This window comes from Camellia sinensis, chromosome 13, assembly GCF_055761805.1.
Source record: "Camellia sinensis isolate YWXY chromosome 13, ASM5576180v1, whole genome shotgun sequence".
NCBI classification, from domain to species: Eukaryota; Viridiplantae; Streptophyta; class Magnoliopsida; order Ericales; family Theaceae; genus Camellia; species Camellia sinensis.
The window spans coordinates 87,414,250-87,437,457 of NC_138973.1; the positions used below are offsets into that span (position 1 = coordinate 87,414,250).

At 39.4% G+C, this 23,208-nt stretch overlaps 1 protein-coding gene across 1 annotated transcript; it reads left to right on the forward strand.

The window, feature by feature from the left end:
* The first annotated feature begins 4,060 nt into the window (after positions 1-4,060).
* On the forward strand, positions 4,061-5,714 carry LOC114276676 (uncharacterized). Its single transcript, XM_082902776.1, has 4 exons — positions 4,061-4,452; positions 5,050-5,154; positions 5,285-5,376; positions 5,483-5,714. Exons 1-4 carry the CDS (start codon positions 4,432-4,434, stop codon positions 5,574-5,576), a joined length of 312 nt encoding a protein of 103 aa, XP_082758902.1. The 5' UTR covers positions 4,061-4,431; the 3' UTR covers positions 5,577-5,714.
* The last annotated feature ends 17,494 nt before the right edge of the window (positions 5,715-23,208 follow it).

A 23,208-nucleotide genomic window follows, 5' to 3' on the forward strand; every position in this document is an offset into this window, starting at 1 on the left:
TCCCCTTACCATATCTTTTTCACTTCACACCACCACGTGACACGCTGCCTCTCGAGCCCCATGCCCCTCCACCCCACCCTTCGCGGTCGGCCCTCCTCACGGTCGACCCTCCCAGTCAGCCATCCCCCGCGATTGGCCCCCCTCCGCGGTCGGCCCTCATCGTGGTCGACTCTCCCACTCAGCCAACCCCCGCGGTCGGCCCCCTCTTCGTGGTCGACTCTCCCACTCGGCCAACCCCCGCGGTCGGCCCTCCTCGTGGTCGACCCTCCCACTTGGCCAACCTCTGCGGTCGGCCCCCTTCGCGGTCGGCCCTCCTTGTGGTCGACCCTCCCACTCGGCCAACCCCCGCGATCGACCCCCTTCGTGGTCGGTCCCGCTCGTGGTCGACCCTCCCACTCGGCCAAACCTTTGCGGTCGGTCCTCCCTGTGATCGGCCTCTCCACTCGGTCGCCCTGCACGGTCGGACCACCTCCCGGTCGGTTCACCCCTTCGGTCACCCCTGCCGGTCAACCTCCATCCTGCCAATCTTTAACACCCTCATCTACTTCATTAATATTCCCTTCGTTGGACTAAAGCTGCACTCGGGAATGGGGGACTACTGACGTGTATAAGCCCACAAAGGCCACGAATCACTATGAACAATCCAAGCCTATCACTTGGAGCCCAATGCATAACCCAGCTGGTGAGGTCTAGGACAGTTGGAGTCCAACATGGCATAAAGAGCCAATGACATTCAGACACACGGCAGGTGAGGGACGAGCCACATCAGCAGACAAAGATCTGCAAAGTTATTGCTACTACACATCACCATTAATGCAGTCCATCACAGCATTTATTACGACAACACCTCTCCGTCGGAACAGGGCCTCCTTACCCTGAACAAGGTAAGCTATAGCATAGACTTTCGGCGAGGAGGGCAGGTCGGAAGGGACAGCGAAATGATTACCAAAAGATATAAGCAAACGTTGAAGGCAAGAAGAAGGTTAAGCTTTTCTATCTCTAATCTCTCCTCTATACACTACTTCTCTCCCTAACTTGCTCGTCGGAGGGTTCGCTGGGGGACTACCCAGTTCTCCGTTGAACTTGTTTGCAAGATATCCGGTGGGCTTGATCATTTGGACGTGGGCCTAAGGAGCTTGGACCAGTCGGATCCATTCACTGGAACAAATAATATCATCAAATTCAATGTTGATAACAAAGTGAATGCATAAAATCAATGTTGACACTTACAATGATCTTTCAAAGGTATCCATCTCAAACAGATGATAAGTCTCTTTCAATCTATTACTTATGAATCTGTTTTGGGTTTTGTTAAGTTTTATGAATCTGTTAGTTACTTACGAATTTGGTGTTTAGAAAGAGTCAACTCATAAGTCTGCAAAAAGCCTACCAATTCTGTGTATTTTTATGTCCCTTATTCTATTACAGTCACTTTTGGTCTATAACATTGAAAAAGAGATCTAAGGACTTTACATACAATTCTACTTCAGGTATGCTGTCACATAGGCTGAAAACTGTATTGATGAATGAACTATGTCATTAAGCCTAGCATAAAACTGGTCAAAGGTCTCAGTAACTTTCAAAGTCGTTGAGTCTAGCATAAAACTGTTAAGATGAATGAATTATGTCATTAAGCCTAGTAAAACTGTATTGAAATGCACATACCAAGTGTATTGAGCCTAGTAAAATTATAATTTTCAGATGAGCCTAGTAAAATTATAGAGCCATCTATCATTGAGCCTAGAAAGATTTTTAAGCTGTTATAATACAGAAAATGAGCCTAGTAAAATTATAAATATCCATTTATCATTAAGCGTAGCATAAAACTGTTAAGCCATCAGATTGAAATGCACATACCAAGTGTATTGCAGATTGAAAACTATGTCAAGCCATCATATTGAAATACAAATCTGAAATACACATCTGTATAAGTCTCTTTCAATCTGTTCCTCATCAGTAACTTTCAAAACATACCAAGTGTCTTTGACATAACATATTAAGTGCTAATCTCAAAACATACCATCTTGGATTTTCTAACATATTAAGTGCCTTATGTAAAATTCAATCAAATGGACACAGATTCAATGCTAACAGATTCAAACAGATTCAATGAATACAATTGGCATGCTAACAGATTCAATGCTAACAGATACAAGCAATGCTAACAGATTCAATCAAATGGACACAGAGGATAACCAATGAAATATACACTTGGTATGTCATAGTTTTCAATCTGTTATTGATTTGTATTTCAATCCTAACAGAAATGGACACAGAGGCTATGTCAAATGTATTGAATACAAATGAGCATAGTTTTCAAATTAGAATACAAACAAATGGATTGAATATGTTAACCCAAACACAGACACATAGGTGAATACAAACAAAATACAAATGGCTTGGTATTTTTGGGGTTTAGTAGAAATTAATCGAGGATCTGTTCACCATTTGAATTTGTTAACCCAACACAGAGTTCACATAGGTGTATTTTTGGGTATGTTAAGCAATCAAACATTCCAAGCCATCAAATGAAAACTATCACATACCAAGCCATTAGATTGTATAATACTTAGCATTTCAAATGGACACAAAGGCTAACAGATTCAATGATAGTTCGACTAATTTCTACAAAAAATTAGTCCTCCTCAGTCGTCCAAACATTATTATAAACCCTAATTTCTACTAAACCCTAACATGGCTAATTTCTATAAAAAAATCGACTAATTTCTACAAAAAATTGATGCCAAACATAAACCCTAACATGGTTCGATTTGGGATTTACCTCAATCGTCCTTCGTACTGCTTCAACAGACAAGTGAGAGAGGCGAGAGATAGAGAGGATGTGTAGTCAATATAAGAGGCAAGAGGAGAGGAATGAGGCCTGGGTCAAGAAAAGGAAGAAGATTAAAAAAAAAAAAAAAACCCATAACGACGTCGCTTTAGATTTCGAGCCAATTCGAGCCAAAGAGCTTTCGAGCCCTCAAACAATTTTGTTGCTAAAATATTCACTTGCAAACAAGACCGAAAAGTCCAAAGAATTCGCCAACCAATTTCCTGATTGTTCTTCTTCACACCAATGGTTAGTTGGGGCAATTCCATAGATTGCTTATCTGATGAGATGGGAGATGAAAGAAATCACACCCCCGATTCCAAATTACATTTTACTTGTCATTAATTTGCCCAATTTATTTTTCTCATTTTCTTTTATTTATTTTCATTTTACTTTTTTTTTTGATCAGCAAAGAAAAATTTCATTAATCAACTTGAAATTAAAGGTACAAGAAGATGAAATGCACTGAGAGAGATTCAGAAGGTACAAAATACCCCTACTATTACTACCTGCAGCCATACAACTAACCCCTTTGCCTCACAAATTTTTTAAAAAATATAAAAATTAAGAAAAACTTAACAGAAAGTAAAATACATGATTCCCACCAAATCATCCCACTAAAATACCCAAACAGCTCTTGCAATCCTCTAAACAACAAACTAAAGAAAACTAATTCAACACCTAAGCTGCACTCCCAAGGCCAACCACCCATCTGAATACGCCACCCACGCCTAAGCTTCTGCAACACGCCAAGCCCACACCTAAGCTGCTGCCAACCACGCCTAGCTGACCTGCTCTTGATACTCCTACCACCAGCCTTCACCCACGCCTGACATCTCCATCGGGCTTCCCCCACTCTATGGCCGGAACACTGAAACTACACCTATGGCCGGAAAAACTCCATGGCTGGAAAAAAACACCACACCCAGCACTCATTGCAACCGAGCACACCCACTGCCATCTCCACTTCCATGGTCGGACACAGCTTTCCGATCCAAACTCCGAACACACCCACTGCAAAAGCCCCGGTGATGACAACCCAAAGCATCGAACAACCCCCGAGACACCACCATACATATGGATGAAGTTCACCCCTCAAACTCCCACTCGAAAAGGAGCGCTCGAATGAAATCTTAGACAGATCTGGATCAACTTCAACACCCAAGTTCCCCCCGAACAAAGCACCGAAGCAACTCCATAGATCCGAAACCGAGCTCATCCCTCAAACAGATCTGGATCAGCTTTCCATTTTACTTAAACCCGTCCTAGCTCTCGTTTCCCAAATCTGATTTCGCTCGATCGTGATTTGGAGAATCCAAGAGAGAGAAGGACAATTGTCTAGACACAGAGGAGAATCCAAGAGATCGTGATCTCGCTCTCTCCCTTCACTTCTTATTTTACGAAGCACAGAGGAGAATCGAAGAGAGAGAGAAGGAGATCGAGGCCATATGATTTGGATCTGTTTTTATCTGAATCGATTTTAGGCCTTCATGATCTGGATAGTTTGATGCAATTGCTCTGCCCTAGTTCGTTAGATGATCTGATTCTAATCTGATCCTATTGTTCTGTTCAATTAGAAATTCGATTTCAGAAATGGAGCAATGACCAAGGGCAATGAACAGGTATGGAGTTCTCTCTCACTCTCTTTCTGTAATCTCATATTCTCTCCATTTTTACGGCTAGGGCTTTTTTTTTTTTAAATGGATTTTACTAGTTTTTAGATTTTATTGTTGATTTGAATTCAGTTACTCTATTACATCGAATGTTCATTTAAACCTACTCTGAATTGGAAAATTGAATTGCTCTGTATGTATCGTGTTCTTGTTTGTGAAATCAACTAGTTCCTATTGTCACCATTCATGGGGAAAAAAATTTGATTTTTTTTTTTTTTTTGTTATCCGGATCCAAACGAGGAGCTTGTGACCATTTTTTTAAGCGGGCAATTGGCAGGGTTCATGTGTTCATATTAATTTATGTACTCATTTATTTTATAAAATACTGCTGGTAGGTGGAATTTTTTTTTTTTCTTTTTTTTAGTCAATTTTTTTTTTTTTTGTTTTTTTGTTTGGTACTCTTTGATATTTGATTATTTTAGTAGATTATCATTGGCTTGCAAATAGGTATGCTTTATTAGTTCAGTTTTGATGTTTTGATTGAACACTTATACTGTTAATTCTTAGTTTCTCATGTTACTGCCATTTCTAATTATGCGTGGACAGCTTTTCTCTCAACGCCAGTCATTATTGAAGTTTGCTCCCATACAATGCACAAAGGGAGAGAAGGCTAGTTATTGCTTGGCTTGTCTAATATCGCTGGTGGAGCAAGTAAAGAACATTACGGGAACTTAGTTTTGATATGGTGAATAGTGAAATTACCTAATATCATTTACTTTCACTTCCATCTTTATTGGCTGTGAGTTCTTACATCTATTAATCACTCTTCCTTTAATTTTAGGCGAGATATCTACAATTTCGGAATTGGCCTGTTGAGTGGGGGTGGTGTCGAGACCTCCAATCATTTATATTTGTTTTTGAAAGACATAACAGGTGTATTTGGCAACACAAGTTGTGCTTTAGAATAGAATCCATCTTTTTAATTTGTTGTACTTATGGGATGATGGGGTTACTCCTATCCAATTTCACTTAAATGCAGAATAGTGTTGGAACGTCCCGAATGTGGCTACGCAACATACTTCTTTGAGTTTTGGATTTTCTGCCCATCAATTGGCAGATCAAGCGCTTGGTGACTGCAATGAAGCTTCCTAGCTGTAGTGGGGTTACCCTGATTGAGAATAAAGCATTATTGGTAATGACTTTATAAGTATTTCTTATATGATTGTTACTCTGATGGTTGAAATGGTTAATTGCTATGCTATGCTCTGTATTTATATTGTTCTTGTTTGTGAAAGAACAAATCTTGTTTTGTACAAATGTGGAGAATGGCACAACACTCTGAGCACAAGATGATTTTTTTGAAATTGAGAAATGAGTTCTTAACCGGGTATTGAGCCTACGACTACACACAGTGAAAAAGACTCAGCAACGGAAAACAAAAGGTAAACAACCTAAACACATCGAGTAACACTCGAAGCGACTCACAACAAGAATCGAGACAGAAAAAATAAAACACAAGACTCAAATGTGCACATGGAGCCTGTTTCCCTGGGTATTGTTTCCCACCCTTTCTTATTTGTGATCCTCACATCACTCGGCCCTCAAGCTCTATTTTTCTGAAAAAGCCCTCTTCTCACTTTTTTCTCTCATCGCACATCTCTCTATTCTTTAATCTCTCGTTTTTTTTTTCAATCCCTCCCCTGGGCAGTTGATGGATAAACAGGAAGTCGTGGGCCCTTGCCCCTGGTATTCTACCAGATTTTGATTCTTGTTCACAATAGTGAATTTCTTCCAAAGAAGGGCTGCGCTACAATTGGGTGTGTAGCAAATCTGCAGTTGACATCGGTTGACGATGCTCTGCTGGGGAGTTTGGACGTGATCAGACTTGTCTAGATAAAGGAGTGGAATATCTTGTCCCGTTCCGGTTCGTGCTTCGCACTTGGCTTGATACCTTGTTGCTTGGAGGATGAGGGAACCTTTAGCCGTTTTGTGATCAGCCTCAGTGGTGCCCTTTTCTGGCGAATATGGTGCCCTTTCGGCAAGTAGAGTTCCCTTTCTGGCAAGTAAGTTGACAACAGGAGGAAGACAGAACATCTGACTCAACTGTGCCCCTATTTCATCATTTTGACCATTTTTTATTTTGGTTTTAAAACAATTTTGACCAACATGAAAGTTAGATTAACATGCTTGTTCAATTTTTGATTTGAAAATCATGCAAGTCAGGCTATGAGCACTGAAAATTTTCCTTTTTTTGGTCCAAGAAATAGTCCAGTTTTTGGAAAAGATGAAACAATTTTCGAGAAAATTAGTCAACCTCAGTAAAAATTCTCAAAGACTATTTTCGCAAACGACCACTGCTGAATGAGCACGGAACCTACCCTTGAGACGCACAACCTCGGATCTGGACGAAAATTGCTCCCTTGCTCGAAGAGAGCTGCATGGCAACGGAAAGTTGCCCCTTGTTTGAACGGCGCCACGGCGCATTGAATGGCAACGAAAGTTGCCCCTTGTTTGAACGGCGCCACGGCGCATTGAATGGCAACGGAAAGTTGCCCCTTGTCTGAATGGCGCCACGACGCATTGAATGGCAACGGAAAGTTGCCCCTTGTCTGAATGGCACCGCAGCGCATTATAATCAGTCCTCGAAGTGATGATTGCAACCGAACTCTCGGATACAGAGAAGGCAAAGATTATCAGAACCATTACATGGACATGATCGAATTTGAAGTGTTTTAGGGCTGGACTTCAGAATGAAGTTGCCTACGTATCCCAATGATGGGAATCAAGCCTTACGTAGTTCGGGGTTAAGGTACCCTCGGCTATTAACCTCTCATTTTTAGGCTCTAACTTTTGCCAAGGCGCCCGTTGCGGGTTTTCGACCTTGCGAGCTTTGTCCTTCTTTTTTCAATTTTTGTATCTTTTCATTCTTTTTTTTTTTGCTTCTTTTTCTTCTTTCATTTTCTTCATTTTTCTTCTTTTTCTCTTTTTTTTTTTTTCATTCTTTGCATTTTTCTTTTTTTTTTTTGTTCTTTTTGTTCTTTTTCTTGCTCTAACTTTTGCCTGGGTCGCCCTTCCGGGTTTTCGGCCCAGTGAGCCTCTCAAGGGGTAAAAGTATAACAAGTCCATGTCAAATGGTTTTGAGATCCCGAAGTCATCTGAATCCAGGAGAATGGCTGCCGTTCTAGCTTCGTAAACTTCTTCTGATGAGACCTGATCTTCTTGACCCGACTTCCTTGCCTCTTGTTCGAGGGCTGCTTTGAATCTGGCCACACAGGCCTCACATTGTAGTTGACCGTTGAACGTTCTGAATGGGCCCAAGGTTTGAAAGCAAGGGCTCGAGTCTCGAGGCTGAGAGCGATCCTAAGCTGCACAATCTCAAGAGCGATTCCACACAAGTCTTCGTAGGACCGCGCAAAACATTTTATTTTTGAAAATTTTTAAGAAAGCGACAAATCGCTCGCGCTGAAGATAGTGTAGAACCAATCTGGATCAAGCCAGGATCCTTCCCAGTACTCACGCTAACAAGCATGATCTCAATCATTAAGGGCTTAGCATGCCTCTCTTTCTCTCAATTGATCAAAATTTTGCAAAACCCGAGGAATCCCTTCCTCTTCGTTTTCACCACAGTGTTCAAAAACTTTGAAAAACATAGGTTAATGGAATGATTTTGGGGTGCAGAAGAGTAGGCGAAAAGTACCACTGTTTCATTCAAACTTTCTAGCACAACTGGCACAGAGCAGAAGCAAGCACAAAGCATGAAAAACCACTGCTGTTTCATTCAAATCTGTTGGTACAACTGGCTCCAAGGCAGAAACAGACTCACAAGGAAGCGAAAAGACAGACGCAAAACAAAATAATGATATCCGAGGTAACACCCCCGGAATCATCCGACTTCTGTACAACAGGACTGACTCGATACAACAAGACAGACCCTACTGACTCAGTAAGAAAAGACTGACTCTGTACAAAACAACAAAAACTGACCCAATACCCAAGTCAGACAGTACAAAAACCAGCATTCACAAATGCTCAAAACAGTGCGTGCCATACACCATATCTGAAATAAACTGAACGCCGTCTGCAGGTGGTTCATCCCTCGATCACATCACATTATCCCCCAAATTCACTGATCAAGTGCCGATAGGCTTTGCAGGACCTGGTGCGGGGATGACCCCGTTGTCAAATAGATCCTGTACTTCATGGCGAAGACGGAAGCAGGCGTTGGTAGTATGGCCAGTTTGTTGATGGTACGCGTAGTACTGGGTAGTATCATGTGTAGCCGGAAGAGGGTTCGGGAGAGGCCGAGGCTCAAGGGGTTTGAGATGGCCTTGTCCAACAAGGATTTGGAGAGCTTTGGACAAAGGCATATAGAGGGCATGGAAGACCCTCCGACCTCGAGGTTGGTACTTCAAGGCTTGTGGATTTTTACTGGGCGCACCAGCAAAGGGATTGGCAGGTGCTGGCCTGGTTTGTCGATCTCTTCCGAGTGGAGGATTAGAGATAGCAGGATCGTCTCTAGTATGACAGTCCTTCTCCCGATGTTCCCTTTGATTCAGACCGCCCCCAACTTGAGCAGCGAAAGTGTCATCCACAGCTTTTGCAACAACTGCGAGGACTTGCTCTTTGTTCAGTCCCTCGGCTTTCAAGGCCTCAACAGCCAACAGAAGACGTTCATTGGGATCCATGTCCGCTCCTATCTTGTTCCTCCCACTCACCTCCACTCCGCCAAGGGATTGGCTTTCCTCAAATGCAGCCCGTCCCAACATCGGGGAGTCTTTTGACATGAAGTTCCCGGTATGTGGTGTGGTCGATGATGGAGCCAATGTCCCGGAGGCCAGATCCGTCACTGTTTTTTGAAGGTCTTTAATCATTCCCATCAACTCAGAAGTAGTGGGTTCACGGGTTTGAGATGGTTGAGGTTCAGGTGCACCCATCATGCATAAGTCCATGCTTTCTGGGATAAACACCTCAGGCTTGGGTAGATGGGCCGGGGTGATGTATATGCTGGGGTCAAAGGTGGACGGCAGTATGTGGATGTGATTGAGGTAGGCAGGAGATGTTTGGTCATTAGGGTCTGAAGGTGGAGCTATCGTCCGGTTGTCGATGAGATTTTGGACCTCATGACGAAGGCGGTAGCAACGGTCGGTGCCATGACCGCGCTGCTGATGGTACACACAGTACTTGGCGGGGTTATGTCTGGCTGGGAGTGGGTCGGGAAGAGGTTGAGGATCGAGGGGTTTGAGATGCCCTTTTTCCATCAAGGCTTTTAGTGCGCTAGTCAGGCTCATATAGAGGGGGGTGAAAGTTCTACCCTGAGCTCGGGCTGGGCCAGCTGTTTGTAGGCTTGGTTTGGCAAAAGGGTCGGCTGTGGGGACTGTATTGATTTCGGTGGGTTTGGGAATAGCGCTACTACCAGCATTGGTACTCCCTGAAATCACCTTCCTTGTCAGTTCCCTTGTCCTGGGAATGATCCCGCTGTTGAACGCATTCTCGACTTGAACCCCCAGTTCATGCAAACTTTTGAAAGTGAATAGTGGAGCGACTATCAACTTTTGCAACATATCATGCTCGAGGTTTCGGACCATCATCTGCACTTGATCTCTCTCAGAAGGGCGACGATCTGTCATTTGTGCTGCCTTTGCTCTCCACCTTGCAACGAATTCCGCAAAAGGCTTTGTTGGGTTCTGGCGAGTTGCTTCAAGCTCTTGGATGGTCATTTCAACTTGGGTATTGTAGGAATACTGATCGACAAAGGCCTCAGCCAGTTCTTCCCAGTTTTGCTTCACTGTATCCTCCAATTTGGCATACCAAGTGGCTGCTACACCCGACAGGGTTCTTCCATACAGAGAGAGTTTCTGTGGCTTAGTCAGACCCATCGGCTTCAGGACATCTAAGAAAAGTCGGATATGTACCATTGGATCTCCAGACCCGTCGAAACGGTCGATATATGGCATTTTGAATCTGTCTGGGAGCCGGATGGCAGCCTCGGTGCGCCCATCCTCAATGTCAGGAATGGAGTTAAGGCCCTGTGCCTTTTTGAATTGCTTCTCAAGGTTTGCAATTTTCACTGTAGTCAGATTGAACTCATCAACATGAAAGGGTTGAGTTCTCTCATTAGGCTGCACCAGGGGTCTGAGCACCTGAGCTTGAGCCAACCTTTCTCGAGGATTCAGACACTGCAAATCTTCAACTGGCGGAATTGGGTCAAAGTTTGGCTGGGGTCCCAAAGTTGGATGTGAGGCAGATGCCCCAGATGGGCGCTGCGTTTCAATACTGGTCTCAGCCTGCATGGCAGTTCCCTGATTTAGCGCTGCTATCACGGCCGCAAATTCTTCCGAACCTTGTGCCATCACGGTCTGCTGAGTCTGAACAAAGGTGATGTGACTAGCGACTGACGGATTAGATGAACAGATGAGCCCTGACCGGCTTTTCTTTACCTTGCCTCAGCGAAAGAACACTGGTTGCCCTTGAATTGAATTTCTGACCTAACAAAGTCTATCGGCACTAGTCCAATGTACCCGGGGGATATCGAAGCCTTCTGAAGCTATGGTTCCAAGACTACCTACCAAAAGAGAAAACAGACAGCACCTCAGCCTGATTTCACGATAACCCACATGAGCAAAGCTGAGTGAGTGTACTCTCTACTGAATTCTGCCCCAAAATTCTGCCCCAAATCTGAGTCTGATACCCACAGGTAAAGCTGACTCCCAAATACTGATAGTAATGCCCGCAGGCCTGATGCCCAGACTTGCAAACTGATTCATGCATTCCTGTAGAGACGCACTCTAAAAGCACATAGCAGATAAGCGAGAGCCAAAAACACCCCTATGTTGGGGTAGGGTTTCCCTGTCCTATTTTGTCAGGAGCTAGGGTTTCACTACGCACGCAGCGGTTTCAAACAACCTATAAACGGGTAAGCAACCTGTCCTAGTTTGGAATGGTCACTATGGATCCGAATATGCACTAGGTCGAATGGTCAAAGAGGGTGCCCCGGTAAAACCGGGGTTTGTGTTCCCATACTGGCAGAGCCCACAACCGGTCAGCCTTATGGTCATGCCTTGACAAGACAAGCCTCCGGCAAACCGTTCAGGAATAGCAGATGGCAAACACGGTGTCCTAGGCGCACCAATGCAAATGCAAATGCAAAGAAACACACAAGTGTAGTCAAAAACAGATATCAAGAGTTCGAGTCAAGTTCTCTAAATCCCCAGCAGAGTCGCCAGAAACTGTAGACGTCCCCGAACACCCCGGGAGGAACGAGCTCCCGTTCTGTTCATTTGGGGTCACTACAGCTCAGGACTCTCAAATTTGTCACAGTTCTAAATCTGAACCAAAGAGTCCAAATCCGGCAAATCGTTTTGAGAAAACAGATTTTGAAAGGAGTGCCAAACATGGACTGCTTTGCTAGATACAGAGTCGCCACCTAAATATTTTATTTTGGGAAATTTAGGAAACCCTGACTCGTTGCCTAAGGCCACGTGTCCGTCATCACCAAAGTTGCCTCGGCTCGGGAACTTGGGTACGATTGGGGAAGGTCACTTCGTGAGCACCCCCGCTCGCCCGATCAAAGATCGGCCTCTGCTAACCATGATATCTATTTTTGAAAACTTTGTGTATCCTTATTCCGGTTATTAGCCTAGGTTACTATGTGATGCACACAGCATATAAATATAGACTGGGTTGCCCGAATTGGAACAAAACATTTCATGCTTGTTTATTTGAAAATGGTTTGATGGTGCTACTCGCAAGTAGGCTAAGACGTGAATTTGCCACCCTCGGGTGGGCTTAGAAAAGATGGTTTTGCCACTATCTAGTGGGCTTAAAACACACATTTGATAAATTGTTCCAATTCAGATAACCCAACCTTCACCCACAGGCATTCAGGCAGATATATCACATAAGCATATAGGCTCATGGTAAGCATGCTATTCATGGCAGTCACTCACACGCATGCAAGGATGCTAAAGCATAAAACTTACCGAGTACTCCAAGCCAAAATAGAAACTATATTAGAAATTATGCATGATCCTAAGTATACAGAAATGCCCAATGCAGCGCATGTAAAATGCAACTATAGCAGGCTCGGCTATTCTAAACATGGCATATGAAATGCTACAACTAACATGTATTCAATTTGGAATTGAAAGTACGATGCAGTTAGTATGGTGTGCCGAGCCCGGTGCGTGCAAAACAGATGAATGAATGCAAACATGCTATCATACTGTATGCTAATTGAAATATGTCCTAATCTAACCATCATAAGCGGGTAAATAAAAGGGAGAAAGACGCGGGGTTGGAAGACATACAACATACTCACGCACACTTATTACAGTTATGCCCTCGCGCAGAGGGTCCAAATAAATATACAGTCCCAAAAGAATATTACAGTCCAGCTATTACAGTCCGAATAATATACAAATTCCTAATTAATTAATAAATTAACTAAGAAAACTGTAAAACTGGCGTGCAAGCCAGGGACTGCCTTGCTTCTGATGAATGATGTATGTTTAGGCTGCCTTGCGCGGAAATCCACTGGGATGCCCCAATTAGCCTCTGTTTACACCTGTCCTTGAAAAGCGTGCCAAGCTCCGAAAAGTTGCTGATTCTTCATTTTACTGCAACAGAGAGCAAGAAAGGGGCATAGCAATATATTTTCACAAATGTATGCATGCCTCGATCCTCGTGCTACCAATCGCGCATATCGAGGCATAATGGCCGAGGAGTCGAATTGCACAATTTAATATGGAATGAATGCACATGAAAACACAACAAAAACCTAACTCCATCATGGGTAATCCGGAGTGTCAGTGACTGGGGAATTGAGACACATTCCGTCACTCGGAGTACGGAACGTACCTCGTTTCCCGTGCCCGGGCTAACTCCTATCCCGAACGCAATGCAATATGCATGACATGTATGAATGCAAGTAAGATACAGCCTAGCATGCACAATGTTATGAAAATGAGATGCCTCGAAATGCGTGCACATGGGCACGCAAACCGAGGCAATGGCATACGCAATGCAATATGGCTAAAATGACATATAGAATGCAACATGGACTTATACCAACATGAGAGAGCCTCAGCCACACTCACATAAGAGGCCGATGGATGAAAATGGAATGCCTCGAAATGCGTGCACACGGGCACGCAAACCGAGGCAATGGCATACGCAATGCAATATGGCTAAAATGGCATATAGAATGCAACATGGACTTATACTAACATGAGAGAGCCTCAGCCACACTCACATAAGAGGCCGAGGGATAAAAATGAAGTGCCTCGAAATGCGTGCACACGGGCACGCAAATCGAGGCAATGGCATACGCAATGCAATAGCATGGAAAATGATATGCAAACATGCTAATGGAATTTCAGCACTGAAATGTGGGGGAAAACAGCCCCGAAATGGGGCGAAAGTGCACCCGATGCATGGAATAGTCCCGAAACATGAATTTTGGCACCCGAAATGGCCTATAGCCATACCAAACATGCACAATATGGGCATGAAATGAATAGACAGTAGCAAGGCAGCCCCAAAATTAGCATTTTACTAGTACAAAGCATGGCCAAACAGAAAACATAGATAGGGCAAAACTAGTATGCAAAAATGGCCCTAAATATGAGGTTATGAAGCAACTCACAGCTGCTGACCCCAAACAGGTTAGGGCCCTTCAACAACATTGAAGAGGGGCCCAAAATATGCACATTTATAGAACTGTAAAAATCCCAAAAACAAACATAGATATGGCTAAGCTCTTATGCAAGAAAATGGGCCAAAAGGTGGCCAAAGAAGCAAGTATACAAAAAATTCATCAAACAGCCAAAGACCCTTAATGAAGCATGAAGAATGGGCCAAAATAAGACTATTTTCAGTACTGTAAAAAGGCCAAAAACAGAAGCACAATGGGCTGCCAAAGCATGCAAGAAAAGGGGACCAAAGAGGGATATAACATGAAGTGGCAGATGGAGGTCCCAAACAGTGATGAGCCCTTCTTCAATGTTGAAGAGGGGCTCAAAATAAGCCTATTTAAAGTTAACATCATGCTCCAAAACAGATCACACGTAGGCCAAAAATAACATGCAAGATTACGGTATTTAAGAAGGATATTGGAGCAAGTGCAATATGGGGGCCTCAAACAGTGTTGAGTCCTTAAGCAAAAGTGAAAAAGGGCTCAAAAGAAGGCCACTCTCAGTTAGGGCCGGAGCTCAAAACAGTAGGCATATATGGCTAAGAAATGTTGCAAAAATAAGCTCAAAAAGAGGGGATTGATACTCACTCTTGAAGACCAATGCTTTTGTTGCTTCTTGGACCAACTTTGATGACTCTAAGCTGCTGGAATTCTTTCCCTTGCTGCTGGAATGGAGTGGTGATGGTAGAGCTTGATGATGATGGAGAAATGGAGCCAAAACTTGAAGGAAATAGAGAGATATGTATCTATATCTTCAAAGCAATTCTTGTAACCCTCTCTCTTGAGTTGGGAGGCCAGCAATATATGCAAGAGAGGGAGAGAAGAGTCTAGGCAAAAGTGGTGGGAAATGAGCCTTCTTTTCCCTCCAAAAGGGTTCCTCGGATATACATATTTTTGGGGGAAAACCAAGGCACAGCTGGAAAGCACACACAGTGAGGAACATGGTCGGCCACCTTTTGGAGTTGCAGGTGGCCGGCCGGCCACTTCCCCTAGCCGGCCGGCTAGGTCAAAGGGAAAAAAGTGGCCGGCCACCCCCTAGGATGAAGCCCCAGAAGTTAGCTTTCCAATGGCGCAAACCTTGCATTAAAATTCCTCCTGTAGAAAAAGTTATGCCCTTTTTCGTAAAGCCGCGCAGATTCGGTCCAACTAGACTTCAACCAACCACATCTCCCCCCCTCCGGACTTGGACTTGGGATATTCTTGAGTGCAAAATGAAGCCCCGGAAGTAAGCTTTCCAATGGTGGTGGCCTCATATCTTAATTCCTCTTTTGCAAAGAGTTACGCCCGTTTCGGTGAAGCCGCGCAAATTTTTCTCCTTCCCAGATTCATGCTGAACCACTTTTGACCAAAAAGAAGTTGGCTTTTCAGCAAAATTGCTGGCCTTCCACCCTCCTACAAGCTTTCTAACAGTGAAAATAAGGTCTCCACCAAAAATGAGCCTAAACCGATGCAAAATGAAGGTTCGGGGGCCGAAACGCACAGCCCGAGGCCCCGAAAACTGGCTGCTAGGCACCGGGAGTGGTGTTCGACCACGAAGTGGGTCTCTCTGACCTCAGTGTCCCTCAAAAGGGAGAAAAATAAGACACATGCCCAAAACCAGAGCAAACGGAGATGGTTAGGCGGTCCCGAACCGAGGCACATGGCCAACGGTCCCGAAAAACCGGAAACCGGGCTCCGAAATGGACAAAATGGCCTACAGCCACAAAATGTAGCCCACGGCCACTGAGAGATGGTCTACGGGACCTCTCCCTCCCCTCAGGAAAAGAAACAGAGAAAATCGAGTCTGGTTCGCAAACCGAGGCAAGGCACAGAAGAGGGTTCGGAAGTCCGGAGGCGGGGCTCACGGCCGCGACTCTGAAACTTCTGAACAAGCACATTATGCAACATCACCAAGCGCTCAATCGGTGACGTCTGAGTCTTAAGGTCGGTCAAAAATGGGGTGTCTACACAAGCACAATGAACTATTTATTTGAATGGGTTGCTTTAGTGCTATTGGCTTCACATTTGGTTGGGTAGAGCAATTATGGGTTAGCATTAAGTCTTCAACTAAGTTTAGGCAAGCTTGTCCTCATGTGGTCTTGATAACTTCAACAGTCCATTTGGTAACCTAGGTGAGAAAGAGAAGAATGAAAGATTGTAGGTGCTGATGCATATCTTCCATCAATCACCATACATTATGTCCTAATCATCACACACAAAATAGTGAAACCCATTTCTTCCGAGTCCGGATCTTCTGCCATACTTTCCTGCCGTGGTTCCTGCCGTGGTCAAAAACGACGTCGTTTTTGACCAACCCTCTCACTCTCACTCTCACTCTCACTCTCACTCACAGCTATGGAGTCTAGGAAGGTCGTGGGTTTGGTCTGGTTTTGATGAAGACAAACCAGACAGCCTATTCGCAGACCAAACCCACAAATCCTCTGCATAAAACCATCTTCAGAGACAAATCATTCAAATTAAAAAAATCAATTTTCAGAGACCAAAATAAGAAATTTTCCCTTTCATGTGACTTAGTTTTCTCCAAATCCAAACACACTGAACAGAAAATAAACAGCAAAATCCCATTTTGTAGAGCAAAAAGAATTAGACTTTCCCAAACACATAGAATTTTCAATGATTAAACAAAAAAATTCTTGGAAAATTCAACTTTCCCATTAAAAAAAAAACAGAGAGAGAGAGAGAGAGAATGGGACGCCATTGTTGAAGCTGTTCAACAACTCTTATGCCCAAATGTCAATATTCTACCTGCCATGATTTAAAAATAAAAAATTATACTATATATATGAAACAATCCCTATATATATATATACAAATCTACAATACATACATACATATATATATATATATATATTACAAATCATGGGCTAAAAAATATAATAAAAAATGTGAATGTATTATCAGATTTGGGTTTGTTCTCTGCATCAAAATCAGATTAGGGATGATGAGATCTGGTTCTCAAACTCTACCAATGGGGAGGACGAGCCTTCATCTCCGGCCTCTTCTCTTCTTCTTCTTCTTCTTTTTCTTCTTCTTCCTCCTCCTCTCTTTCTGTCGCCTCCCTTGTTTGTTAGGGTTTGGTTCTCAAATGTTTGAGAGAGAAAAGAAAGGGGGAAGGAAAATGAAAATGACAAAAAAAAAAGAGGGTGCCAAAACGACGTCGTTTTGGCACCACCGCTGGAACAATTGCAGAAAAGTACGGCAGATGATCCGGACTCATTTCTTCCTCTAAACAGTTGCACTCTTACTGACACCCTACCCCAAATAACTTCTCCACACGGTCACTGTCTTATACACACCCTGCCACGCGTTTCACATCTCTCTCACTCGGAGGAGGGGTCCCTGCTGTGGATTCTCCACAGCAGTCACTGTTGTGACGTAAAACGCTACCGTTTTAAACCTCCAATCCTCAGTAATCAGTTAGCTAGAATTTATTACACTGCCAAGGTTAGTTTGGATTTGCCTTAAAGTTGAACTATTTTGCTTGAATGATTAGTCTAAACCATTTTATTTTGAGGGTTTTGATTATTCCACATTTTTTTTTTTAAACTTTTTTTTCGTCTATAGTGCATTTTTAATTATTATTATTATTATTATTATTATTATTATTATTATTATTATTATTGAAAAAAATATAGGTTTATAGGTTCAATTTGAGAAGATGAAAAAAAAACTAGAAAAAGACTAAAATAAGTAAAAAAAAACAAAAATGCTTTGGAACCCCAGTTTTGAAGGACCCCTAGTGATGTGGCAGCATGTGATTGGTTGAATTTTTTTTTTTTTTTTTTTTTTTTACTTTCCCTTGGTCCACAGCCCCCCACGTGGAGGTGGGGGTGCTGGGGGTGCCTCCGTACTGGGGTGCCAATCACTGCTCAAAAAAAAAAAATGGTGAACTTTTTTTTTCTTCTTCTTATTTTTGCCTTTTCATTTTTTTTGAATTCTTTTAATTTTTTTTACTTTTTAGATTTATTTACCTAAGACAAGCTGGAAAAGTAAAAAAAAAATTGACATAATTTTAAAAAATCACTAAAAAAAATAAAAATAGAAAAAGATATGACTTTTTTAGATGTTTCCAAAACCTACAATTATGAATAATTTTATTTTTACACACTAATTTCCCTCAGTGTATTCACTTAATGTATATATTTTTAGAAATATATTAATTTTTTAAGAAATATATATTAATTTTTTTAGAAATATATATTAATTTTTTTTAGATGTTTCCAAAACCTACAATTATGTATATATTTTTAGAAATATATATTAATTTTTTTTTTATATGGACTGAAATTGTATTCATTAAGTGAATACACTAGGGAAATTAGTGTGTAAAAATAAAATTATTCATAATTGTAGGTTTTGGAAACATCTAAAAAAGTCATATCTTTTTCTATTTTTATTTTTTTTTAGTGATTTTTTAAAATTATGTCAAATTTTTTTTTACTTTTCCAGCTTGTCTTAGGTAAATAAATCTAAAAAGTAAAAAAAATTAAAAGAATTCAAAAAAAATGAAAAGGCAAAAATAAGAAGAAGAAAAAAAAAGTTCACCATTTTTTTTTACTTATTTTAGTCTTTTTCTAGTTTTTTTTTCATCTTCTCAAATTGAACCTATAAACCTATATTTTTTTCAATAATAATAATAATAATAATAATAATAATAATAATTAAAAATGCACTATAGACGAAAAACAAGTTTAAAAAAAAAAAAAAAAAACAACTGTGGAATAATCAAAACCCTCAAAATAAAATGGTTTAGACTAATCATTCAAGCAAAATAGTTCAACTTTAAGGCAAATCCAAACTAACCTTGGCAGTGTAATAAATTCTAGCTAACTGATTACTGAGGATTAGAGGTTTAAAACGGTAGTGTTTTACGTCACAGCAGTGACTGTTGTGGAGAATCCACAGCAGGGACCCCTCTTTCCTCTCCTCCTCTCTCTCTCTCTCTCTCTCTCACACACACACGGTCACTCTCTTATACACACCCTGCCACACATTTCACATATCTCTCTCTCTCTCTCTCTCTCTCACACACACACACCTCACTTTTTTACTAAAAAACAAAACAAAATTTATCTTTATACTTTTTTATTTTTTTCAGTTTTATAAAATATATAAGGATAAATTACACTGACATCTCCTGAGGTTTATGTTTATTACAGTTTTCTCCCTCACCTTTTAGAAATTACATATTCTCTGTGAGGTTTAAAGTTTTATTACAGATTTTTCCCTTAGCAATTTAATTTTTTTAAATACTAATTTTGCCCTCACTAGGTAAATTATATTGAAACCCTTCACATTTTAGAAATTACAATCCCCTCCCTAATGTTTAAAATAACATTACCAATTGTTCCCTCGGTTAGTATTAGTTGGAAAAAAATTCATTGAAAAAAAATTATTTGCAAAAAAAAATTGTTAGTACTGTTTAAAAACTAACGTAAACTCATTTTTTGAATTTACGTTTTTTCTTCAAATTTACATATTGAAACAACCATTTATAAATTTAAAAATTATCAAACAAGTTTTTATGACAGTTTTTAAAATTTTTGTAAATATAAATTGAAAATTGAAAGTGAAATGGTTACCAAACAGGTTTTAGATGGTAAAAATGTCGTAAAATTAACAAATAATTAAATAAGTTACCAACGTAAAAAATGACTTATTAAAAGATTCTTAGGTTATGTATGGTTTGATTTTTAGAAATTTTTTTAAAAATTAAAAATTAATTTGGTTAAGAAATAAAAAATAAAAAATAATTATCATAGATTAAAAAATAATTAGGCTTGCATAGATTAAAAATAAAAAATAATTATCATAGATTAAAAATAAAAAATAAAATCCTGATCAGGCTTGCATCCCGGATAGATTAAACTTGCGCCCATGAATAGATCTAGCATAATTACGTTTCGGTGGTATGGAGACAAATTATTATTTTTATTTCCTAAGAGAAAATATAGACTAATAAAAATAAAAAATATATATAAACTCAAGCTGTACAAATAAAAAATAATAATATTCAAAACCGTACAAATATTAATTGGAACCATATGAATAGAAAACAATCGTCTTATTTGGTTTTAGAAAATTGAGCTCACTTTTTTAAAAATTAAGTTTTTTTTAATACAACAATGATTCATCCCACTAAAAACATCACCACTAATAGCACTAATGCATTAAAAAAGTAAAAAAAAAAAAAAAAATATAACTCCAAGACCAAAACATCACATCATTAATGACGGGACCCACTGCCACCTAATTAGTGGGAGCACTAATTAGTGCTCCCAAGCATTTTTCTTTAGATTTAAATAACTTTTTTGGAGGAAAATTTATCTATAAATCACATTTTAAGGAATAATGATCCATTTAGTTCTAATTTTTTTTTTTATAGATCAATTAGTCCCACTGATTTTGGAAATGTTGATTTAATATATTATTTACAAATTAAATTTATAATTATACTCTTATTTCTATTATTTTCGGTCTCTTTTTTTCTTTTATGCTAGAAAGGTAATGTACACAATTTATGATAATCAAATTTGGGATGAATTTTTATATGAGAATCTTTTTTATTTAGAAAACATTTTAAAAGGAGTAAAAAAATTCGTTAGTAAACTTTGGCAAATGTATAATTTCAAACTGTAACACTCTAATATAACACTCAAACTCAACACTTCAATGTAACATTCAAAAAAATTCTTAATGTACTTTTTTCTAAACGTAACACTGCAATATAACACTCCAAAAAAATTCTATAGTGTAACATTCCAATGTAATACAAAAGAAAAAAAAAAAATTTGGTGTATTTTTTCCAAACGTAACATTCCAAAAAAATGATATGGGATTCTTCAAATCATTCCAAAAGGAATATAAAAATTCCTTAATAAGTTTTGAGCAAATGTATAATTTTAAATTATGAGTGTTGCATTTATAAAAAAAAAAAATTACATTAAGAAATTTTTTAGTATTTTTATGTGTTATATTGGAGTGTTATGTTTGAGATTATATTGATTGGAGTGTTACGTTCGGAAAAAGTATACCAAGGAATATATATATTTTTTTTTTGTGTTACATTAGAGTGTTACGTTTGAAAAAAGTAGAGTAATGAGTTTTTTTGGAGTGTTACGTTTGGAAAAAGTGCATCAAGAAGTTTTTGTGTTTTACATTGGATGTTATGTTAGTGTTATATTTTTTTTCCGTAATGTGGGATTTGTTTTAGGAGGGAAAATCCAAAACCTCTATAATGCGAATTGTCCAAATGTGTAATTTTATATTTAGAGAAATCCACTTTTATCTTTAGAAAATTAAACCAAAATTTGTAAGTAACTATTTTTTTGTATATTTTTTATTTTAATGGGACCTTTGAATTCAAAGAAAAAATGAAAGACTAAACCATTCATAGGATCACATTTTCAAATTTCTGGTGTTTCACTCCTTTTTTTTGTTATGAAATACTATATTCTATAAGATAATATCTTTAATTAATTATGGCGTCACCAAAGCTTGCACAGAGGTCGAGGGCAATTGTCAACGTCATCTTTGATTTAGGTACCGTCCAAACAGTTCACACCAACTCCACGCGTTTGGAGTTGAACGAAGGCCAAACGCTGCAAAGAATAATTCAAAATAGTCACCTAACCCTTCAACTAGTCAGCCCACCGTTCAAACGGTCACCTCAACCATTCAAACAGGTCACCCAACCTTTCAAAAAGGTCACCCCAACCACTCGACCCTCCGCTTGTTTGTTTGTATGACATAGATGAAACCATTCAAACAACAGTTCAAACAACTTGTCACATCCACTTTTTTTGGACAGTGGCCAAACCATTCACCCAACCGGTCATACCAACCATTCAAACCGGTCATCCCAACCATTCAAACACACCTGCCACGCATTTCACATGTCTCTCTCTCTCTCTCTCTCTCTCTCACACACACACACACACACACACACACACACACCCTGCCACACATTTCACATCTCTCTCTCTCTCTCTCTCACACACACACACACCTCACTTTTTTACTAAAAAACAAAACAAAATTTATCTTTATACTTTTTTATTTTTTTCAGTTTTATAAAATATATAAGGATAAATTACACTGACATCTCCTGAGATTTATGTTTATTACAGTTTTCTCCCTCACCTTTTAGAAATTACATATTCTCTCTGAGATTTAAAGTTTCATTACAGATTTTTCCCTCAGCAATTTAATTTTTTTAAATACTAATTTTGCTCTCACTAGTTAAATTGTATTGAAACCCTTCACATTTTAAAAATTACAATCCCCTCCTTAAGGTTTAAAGTAACATTACCAATTGTTCCCTCGGTTAGTATTAGTTGGAAAAAAATTCATTGAAAAAAAATTATTTAAAAAAAAAAATTGTTAATACTGTTTAAAAACTAACGTAAACTCATTTTTTGAATTTACGTTTTTTCTTCAAATTTACATATTGAAACAACCATTTATAAATTTAAAAATTATCAAACAAGTTTTTATGACAGTTTTTAAAATTTTTGTAAATATAAATTGAAAATTGAAAGTGAAATGGTTACCAAACAGGTTTTAGATGGTAAAAATGTCGTAAAATTAACAAATAATTAAATAAGTTACCAACGTAAAAAATGACTTATTAAAAGATTCTTAGGTTATGTATGGTTTGATTTTTAGAAATTTTTTTAAAAATTAAAAATTAATTTGGTTAAGAAATAAAAAATAAAAAATAAAAAATAATTATCATAGATTAAAAAATAATTAGGCTTGCATAGATTAGAAATAAAAAATAATTATCATAGATTAAAAATAAAAAATAAAAAATAAAATCCTGATCAGGCTTGCATCCCGGATAGATTAAACTTGCGCCCATGAATAGATCTAGCATAATTACGTTTCGGTGGTATGGAGACAAATTATTATTTTTATTTCCTAAGAGAAAATATAGAATAATAAAAATAAAAAATATATATAAACTCAAGCTGTACAAATAAAAAATAATAATATTCAAAACCGTACAAATATTAATTGGAACCATATGACTAGAAAACAATCGTCTTATTTGGTTTTAGAAAATTGAGCTC

What these genes read in the sequence shown, in the direction of transcription:
- LOC114276676 (XM_082902776.1), top strand. Translation starts at nt 4,432, where the DNA reads ATGACCAAGGGCAATGAACAG. An exon ending in TGACCAAGGGCAATGAACAG is followed by an intron (nt 4,453 to 5,049) that starts GTATGGAGTTCT and finishes ATGCGTGGACAG; the next exon opens with CTTTTCTCTCAACGCCAGTC. An exon ending in GTTTTTGAAAGACATAACAG is followed by an intron (nt 5,377 to 5,482) that starts GTGTATTTGGCA and finishes ACTTAAATGCAG; the next exon opens with AATAGTGTTGGAACGTCCCG.